Consider the following 8,293-nt stretch of genomic DNA (forward strand, 5'->3'; position numbering starts at 1 on the left):
AAGCATCTGCAACTACAAGAAAGTAATTAAGATAAATCTAACCACGGTCTTAAACTTTGAGATCCTACACTCCCTCGTGCACCGGTTTCCTAACGGGGGTTTGGGTTTCTGTCGATCCTGCAACCCCACAATTAGTAGCCAAATACACAATGCATTCCCCTAGGCCCATAAAGGTGAAGTATCATGTAGTCGACGTTCACATGAGACCACTAGAAAAATAGCACCACAACTTAAATATCAAATCATTGCATATTACTCAACACAGTTCCACTACTAACAGCATGACTTCTCCCATGTCCTCAAGAACTAAAAGAACTACTCACGAGACATCATATGGATCATGATCAGAGGTGATATGATGATGAATAATAATCTGGACATAAACTTAATTCAATGGTTTCACTCAATAGCATCAACTACAAGGAGTAATCAACACTGGGAAATTTCCCCTATGAACTAGACAAGTATCAAACCCAAGCTGTTACAGCGAGATGGCGTAGAGGCGGCGGTGATGATGGTGCTGGTGGTGGAGATGATAGTGATGATGATCCCGATGAAGTCCAGCTCGATGGCGGTGATGATGGCGATGATCTCCCCTCTCCGGGAAGGAATTTCCCCGGCAGATTTCAGCCTACCGGAGAGCTTTTCTCCCTCCCTGGTTCTCCGCCCCGTAGCGGCAGCTGAATATTTCTCTCATCGTACCCCCGATCTTAGGTTTCCCGAGGGGTTGATATACGCGAGGGGCGTCGTCAGAGGTGGGCCAGGGAGGCCACACCATGCCTAGGCGCGGCCTGAGGTGGGCCTGCGCCTAGCTAGGGGTGGTTTGGAGCCCCCTGGCCCATCTCAGCCTCCCCTTCTAGCTTCCTCCATCATCTGAAAAAATATGATTTTCTGTATCTTTGTTGGGAATTGCTGGTCTTCATAACTATGGTGCCTTGACGATCGTTTTTCCAGCAGATTCCTGGCTCCGGTGGTTAATTCTCCAATAATCATCAAACATGCAAAAATAGATGGAATGACATAAGTATTACCTCTAAATATAAAATATATCAATGAATAACAGTAAATTATGATATAAAATAGTGATGGAAATTGGACGTATCAGGCGCCTATCAATGCCACAACGCTAGCTCCAACCACAACTCATGCTGCAACTCCTGCTGCAACTCCTGTCACAGCTCCTGCTACAACTCTTGCCGCAGATCCTGTCGCCACAGCTCGTGCTGTAGCTTCTGCCACAGCTCCACCCGCAGCTCCTGCCGCCACAGCTCCTGATGCAGCTTCTGCCACAACTCCTGCCGCAATTGTTGCCATATCTCCTGCCCGAGCTCCTAACACTGTTGTAGCCACAACTCCAACCAGAGCTCCAGCCAAAGCTCCAGCCGCAAATCTCAAACGAGCTCAAGCCACAGCTCCACCCACAGCTACAACCAGAGCTCCAGCCAAAGCTTCTACCGCAGCTCCTGCCTAGCTCCTACAACAGTTGCAGCCACAGCTCACCCACAACTACAACCAGAGCTCCAGCCAAAGCTTCTACGGCAGCTCATGCCAAAGCTTTTACCCTGGGTGTTGTGCCGCTAAAGCCTGAAACAAAGCCCGCCGGAAAGTTCAAGAGAAGTAGGTCGAAGAAGCCGCTTGAAACAGATCCTTCGAAGATGACCACAACAGAGCTGTCAGCTCTTTTTGGTAAGGGCGTTGAACTGCCAACTATGGATGTAGTCAAGAATTACATTCGCGGTGGCGTACTTCTGAAAGATTTACCCGAGGGGAAAACTGTTAAGGACCAGTATGAAGTTATTATGTCAGTTTTGGTGGCTTACCACGACAATAATTTTCAGAAGCCTATATCAGAGCAAACCTCTGGAGTTATGGTTAAGTTCAAACCTGAACACTTCTACCATAGCTACGCAATTTTTTCCCAGTCAATTGGGAAAATATGTATCTCGTGATAAACTTTTGAGAGATGGACGCCTGCATAGTGAGATGTTATGCGCTGTGAGTATATATATAGTTGACATGCGTCAACATGTACAGTAGTAGGTATGCATAGCTTTGCTACTGAAAATATTTTGTTTATGTAGGTTCAATTATACGAGATCCAGGGTCAATAACATCAGAGTACTCATCGTAGACCCTCATATGGTTTCACGACAGTCAATTGATTCACATGCGGTCGTGGTCGAGAACAACATTACCCATGTGATGGATATGGCTTTCAAAGATAACAAGTTAATCATGTGGGCCTATAATAAAAGATAAAATATAGCTACTTATATGCGCATCTTTTTTTTTACGCATTTGCTCGGATTTATGCAACTAACTAGTTCAAATTTTAGCTTTCACTCGATTCTTATTTGTATCTCACTATTGGATGGTCAAGTCTATTACTTCGATTATTACCTTAGCAATCCGGCGAGAGATTTTACGGATGCAAAGGAACTTATTGATAGGTGAATATTCTTTCATTCCCATAATATAAATTGATGTCGACCGTATTATTCTACTGATTTTATGTCATTCATATTGTTTAGATCATTTATCGTATTTCGCTTGCGGGGACAAAATGCAGAGAAGATCAGTTACAAATCACTAGAGCATAACATGTTTGTCCCGGTTAGTTTTGCTAGCACTTATACTAGTCAGTGATTACTTATTGGATAATATATCAAGTATATAATTTCTATGTTCTATGTCTCAGTGCCACCAGAAAGATTCATGTTATATGGCTTCTATGTTGCCTATCGTATGGATTTCATAATGGGCAAAATGCTGGGAAATAGGCCAATTAAATTGGTATGCAAACATCTTCTATTTTATTTTTACTATTTTTTTATATTTTGTACCCATTATGATCATTCGTATTTATTACCTTGCAGCCTAAATTAGATGTGGGGGAGATCTGACACTAGCAAAGGTCCGCGAGCAGATGACCTCGTTTCTATTACAACAAGTGATTTCTCCCACTGGAATGTTCCACAATCGTTCAGATTGAGATGTGTTGCAAATATATGAAACAATCTATGTCATATATAGTCAAAAAAATTATATGTGTTCTTTCAAAACGTTGATTGTGATTTTCAAAACTGTAAATTGTTATGCATATCGGTTGTATATATGAATGTGTTATATTGAGTAAAGAGTTATATATCTAGTGCTATTCTCATACACTGCCACGTCAGCTGAAATAAGCTGGCGTGCGCAAAAAAATGAAGACGGATAACAATAATAGTAGCTGCGACTATTGTTCATACCCCTATAACATAATGGCAGCACGCAGGACACGAGTAGTAGGACGAGCTATTAGCTGTGTGCCGCGTCCACGCTGCCATTAAGTCTAATGACAGCGGGTAGGGGCGACACGCGGCTAGCACTTTACCTATTAGTCGCGTGCCAGAGCGGCACGCAACTAGTAGCAGATACTACTGACGTATTACCAGTCGCGAGTATGTGCCTACGGCTGGTAGGCCAAAACCGTACACGAGCGGTAGGCTTTTCCCTACTAATGTATAGATCCAGAGTCTTGGCGCCGCTTTCTGGGCGAGACGGCCTCTATAGCTTCTCCGAGAGGCCACGCGGCTTCCATGAAGTACTCCCCGTGCTTCACCTTCTCCACCACTGTGATCTCCTTCGTTGGCTCCAAACCTGCATCAGGACCACGCCTTATCAGCTAAACCAATTCTAATTGACCTGGCTGAGTGCATCAACCCAGGCAGCCATGGTAATCTTTTTTTTATAAAAAACAAGTTCAATTAATCATCCTCACAGAATGCACCAGCAACTGCTTGCACTGAACTCAATAATTCATTAGTGAAGACTGACATCACGTGTTGTTATAGCTCTTTATCGAGAAAAAAAACGTGTTGTCGTAGCTCGCTGCATACCGAATCCATCCACGAGCAAGGAGTACTGGTAGATGAGGTCCATGCAGATGTAGGGCGCGTCACTGGCTCTGAACTTTGGGTACGCGGCCTTGGCTTCCTCGAAGCTCATTGGGCATATCTTCTCGGCGGCGGCCTTGAACGCAGCAGGGGTAGTCTTTCCGCTGGTAGCCTCGTCGTCGATGAAGCCCACCTGTGGGAGGCCATAACAGATAATGAGAACTCCTGTCGTGGAGTTAACTCGATCGACCCACATTTTAAGTTTTCTTTTACGTCTGCTGCCATGTAGTAGAAGCTGGAGGTGACGTAGAGTTGGTCCTGGCCGGCTCCGCTGCCGCCGTTCCACGCGCCGTTGAAGGTGCAGTTCTTGGTTGCACAGGGTGCGCTCAGGTTCAGTGCCTTGGTGACCTCCTCTCTGCACTTGTCGTATGCTGCTCCTTCCGGTGAGGCTGTGACGTCGAACTGCTCACCGTTGTAGGTGTAGTTACCTTCAAAGAGACAAGGATAGCCAAATATATACATAGATCAGATGGAGATATTCAGGACATTACTCAGCCGAAGAGGAATAACGTGTCTACTGAATACCATTGAATCCAGCCATCATACAATAGCTGAATGGTCCATTCTTTTCCTTGAAGATCTCTACTCGAGAAGCCTGAGCACCGTAGTGCAGGTAGCTGAAATGGAACGATCACAAGTTGCTGAAATGGGAATGTCATTCAATTCCTAGAAGCTCAACGTACTAAATGCAAACGAGTATATTTGCTACCTAAACAGGGGATAGAGACTGGTGGAGTGCTGGTAGAGGCTCGAGCTGCTTGTAGGCAAGCTTCATATATCATTGCACTCTAACTACTAGATTTTACGAAGGAAGTTCAGAGTTGGAGGATACATCCAGCTTTTCTATCCGAGTGACATTTGGGTGAAGGTAACAGTGCAGTAGTTAACTTAAGATGAATGTTAACAAGACATGAGGATGAGGGTCCAACCTGTGAGCATAGATGTTGTAATCTCTTCCTTTGAGATACTCTTTCGTAACGTACGGATCCTTCCCACCAGACACTACAGGAGCGGTGGCAGCAGCATCTGGAGAAATGGCATATGCCATTTGAACAGACCCACCTCCAAGGTCAATCACACCTACCGTCTTCGTGTAGTCTCCTCCCAGATTATCCAACAGATAATTAACGGCAACCTACGTGCAATTTGTGTCACACAATCAAAAGAACGGAGTATACAACAAAACAGTTCACCAGTTTGTATACGGATAAATTCAGTTATTAAGATGCAGTGTAGGAGTACCCATAAGTAAGTTCCCTCTTGAGATCCCTCGAGAACATTCACCCAACTAGGCTTGTACTGAAATTTGCTCTTGGTGTGGACAACATCCCTGACCTGTATATATTAGGAACCAATTCGACAGTGTCACTTTCAAAACCTGCTAAACAACTACTGAAATAGGAGTAGACTGTACTCTAAGCAAAACAAAGGTTATGTATTTGCTAAGCCTAAGAGATAAAAATTACCGCTTCAAGAATTTGCTCTGCTTTATCATCTCCAATAAGTCTGAGTCCAGCCGTCGCCTGCAGATTAGTTTGTGCCAAGTATTTTTGTTTCAGGTATAAATTTATGCGTATGTAAATTATGTCCAGGTATAGATTAGTTTGTTAGGAACAGACCCCAAGTTTAACGGGTGTTTTCTTCATGAGCGACCGAGGCACAATGCCGTTGGCCTTCTCAAGAAGTGGTAGCATGGAGTTGGCAGCCTCCTTGGGCCGTCCGGCATATGAACTCAATCCTGGTTCTGTCTGCACGCATGCACCACCAAATGAGTAAGAAGATTAAGATATACTGTACAGTATATCACAGCTGAACGCGTGATTGCTGTGCGTACCTTGGCAAAGACCTCGATGTCATCCCCGATCTCGACGAGCTCCATCTTCTTGTCGAACCTGAAGACGTGGACGCGTGTTCCCGTGCTGCCGGCGTCGAAGATCACAGCATACTTCCCTGGCACCGCCGCCGCATTCTCGGGCTCCTGATCGGCAATGGCGCCGGCCTTCCGGCCAAGCACCGCACCGGCAAAGCATGAGACTAGTAGTAGTAGGAGGAGGAGCAGTGTCTCGATGCCGACGGAGTGACCCATGGCGTCGTTGGAAATAGTTGCCTGATTGCTCGACTCGTGAGTTGTACTTGCAACCGGTAAGCTTTTGAAGTGTCGCAGTGGGAGCAGTTCTTTTCATCAGCACCCCAGGGTATGATCGCTGTGCAGCTGAGTCCCTAATTGAATTCTCAAAAATAAATTGCCGTCTTATATAGTAAAGAGAATCAAGCTGGGTAATGGAAACAATCCTAGCGCACTGTGGTGTCGTGAAAAAGATTCAGTTGGCGATTGCTGATCTACAAGACCCTGATGGGGACATTATTAATAAACTGCACATGCAATCTTAAAGTATCTTTTTATCTAAATATTTTTTTGTAGCTGTGCTGCCCAAGAATCGGAGAGTGTTACTGAAATTGTCGTTGCATTGCGCATTGCATAACCAATTGGCGTACGGACCCGGCGAGTGCCAGTCGCTGTCCACGCATCGCCTTCCATGCGTAACACGCTACTTGTTTAAATATTCCACCAGATGTGAGCGCTGTACCGTCCTAATGAGATAGCACGTGTCTATTTTTTTATGTGAGGCTCAATTTAGCGTAAAAGATCTTAAGATCTGTGGTTCAAACCAGCAGTGCAAACACCCTGACAAATAAAGGAGTAAATTACAACCAACAACCACATTTGGGAAACGATCAGTATCACTTTTGGTAAGTTTTTCATGGCAATACCATTTTTTGGTCAGCCAAGGGCTAATCTTCAGCACATAGCGAATTAAGCGTTCCGGCTGCACTGCCAGGTATGACGTGGACAAACGGCCATTAGCTCACGGTAGTGTGTCGCATAAGCAACTTTTCTGGAAGGGACCGATTCGGTATCGGTAGAAAAAAAAAAATCACCTCAACCGATTTTCTGGAAAAATAGCGCTCTGTCCACCTGAGATTCACCCCTAACCTCATGACCACCTCTCCTGACGCTCGTCCAGCCGCCGGCTGGTTCCCCGCGTGCCGCCGGCTTGGTTCCCCACACGCAGTCGACCTGGTTCGCCTCGCGTTGCTGGCATGGTTCCCGCGGCCGCTAGCCATGTTCCCGTCGGCCGCCGTCCAGGTTCCCTGCACCTCTCAGTCCTTCCATCAACGGTGAGGGTCATAATTACTTCCTCACCAAGCTCGGCATGCCCCAGGCGCATGCCAAGATGGCCACCCTTAGTGCCTCCGGGTGGTTGGGAAGCTGCGAGAGCGACGCTAGAAAGCGCACGACCTGCAAGGTGGCCACGGACTGTGGCGGTGCCCTGGTGCCAGATACAGTGAAGCGCGAGGGTGTGTGGTGCCTGTGGCCAAATCGAGCTCAGCGCCCTCCCTAGGATATTCCAGCGCGCGCCGCCCGGTCCGCTCTAGCGCGTCACCACCGTCCTCCACGGATTGTCCAGTGCCACCTCATCTTGTCCAGCGAACGGCGGCGAGGTGGCGTCGATGGCCATAGGGATGGGAATAGTAGGCAGAGGTGGAGAAGACGGGTCGGGACAGCTTTTTTTTTCTTTTTTTTGCGAAACGGGTCGGGATATCTCATGCCTAAACGGCAGAAATGATGGCCGTTTGTCCCATCAGCCCTAACACTAGGGCCACGACGGTTAATATGTTGATTATCGAAGATTAGCCCTATCTGTCACTGGCTACCCGAGAAATGATACTAACATAACAAATTTACCGAAAGTGATATTGGCCCGTCAACTTCATCCCAAATGTGGTAGATCTTTGTAATTTACTCCAAATAAAGTTAACTAAGCCCCATGCTTGCAAGGAGTTTAATAACATCCAATCATTTCACCGTGAAATCACCGTATATAGTATATACACCAAGTAATGATCACGCGAGATTTTTACGCATGTATATAAAGTACCACTAAAAATCAAGATCTTTTATATGGTTCTCACATCGTAAAGTGCTTTGTACTAAAGATAATTTAGCTATAAGAAATCAACAAGATAGAAAAGGTGTTGATTTTTTTTATCAAGATGGGTCAATCCAACATGGTTTATTACATGCGCACTAGCAAAAGTTGTTTGTATAAGAAGTCAAGCTATGTCACTTGCTTAGCAAAGTGGATGTATAAGACCTGAAGACCACCCAATTTCAAGTTTTCACGGACTTAGATTTGAGTTCTTATTTTTCTAAAACAGTTGCAAGGGCTTCACCTACCGCATTCCATTGAAAAAAGCAAAAGTTGCTTGGCATATTATTTGTATGGACCTTAATATAATATTCCTAACAATATCACACAACTTTTTGGAACTGGTTAAGTAGCTTCGCTAAA

At 45.5% G+C, this 8,293-nt stretch overlaps 1 protein-coding gene across 1 annotated transcript; it reads right to left on the reverse strand.

The window, feature by feature from the left end:
- Window positions 1-3,499: 3,499 nt before the first annotated feature.
- LOC124649809 (probable apyrase 3) lies at window positions 3,500-6,024 on the reverse strand. The gene is made up of 9 exons (XM_047189378.1): window positions 5,773-6,024; window positions 5,558-5,686; window positions 5,405-5,461; window positions 5,181-5,273; window positions 4,868-5,073; window positions 4,464-4,555; window positions 4,152-4,366; window positions 3,882-4,071; window positions 3,500-3,642 (listed from the first exon to the last, which is right to left on the reverse strand). The coding sequence occupies exons 1-9, from the start codon at window positions 6,022-6,024 to the stop codon at window positions 3,500-3,502; spliced, it is 1,377 nt and encodes a 458-aa protein (XP_047045334.1).
- Between the last annotated feature and the right edge of the window lie 2,269 nt (window positions 6,025-8,293).

The sequence above is a fragment of the Lolium rigidum genome, chromosome 4 (genome assembly GCF_022539505.1).
Source record: "Lolium rigidum isolate FL_2022 chromosome 4, APGP_CSIRO_Lrig_0.1, whole genome shotgun sequence".
NCBI lineage: Eukaryota > Viridiplantae > Streptophyta > Magnoliopsida > Poales > Poaceae > Lolium > Lolium rigidum.

Bases quoted from the DNA above. Each gene is read 5' to 3' on its own strand.
- LOC124649809 (XM_047189378.1), bottom strand. From the start codon at position 6,024: ATGGGTCACTCCGTCGGCATCGAGACACTGCTCCTCCTCCTACTACTA. The intron at 5,687-5,772 runs GTACGCACAGCA...GCATGCGTGCAG, and splicing joins ACATCGAGGTCTTTGCCAAG to ACAGAACCAGGATTGAGTTC. The intron at 4,367-4,463 runs GTATTCAGTAGA...GTCTCTTTGAAG, and splicing joins TATGATGGCTGGATTCAATG to GTAACTACACCTACAACGGT.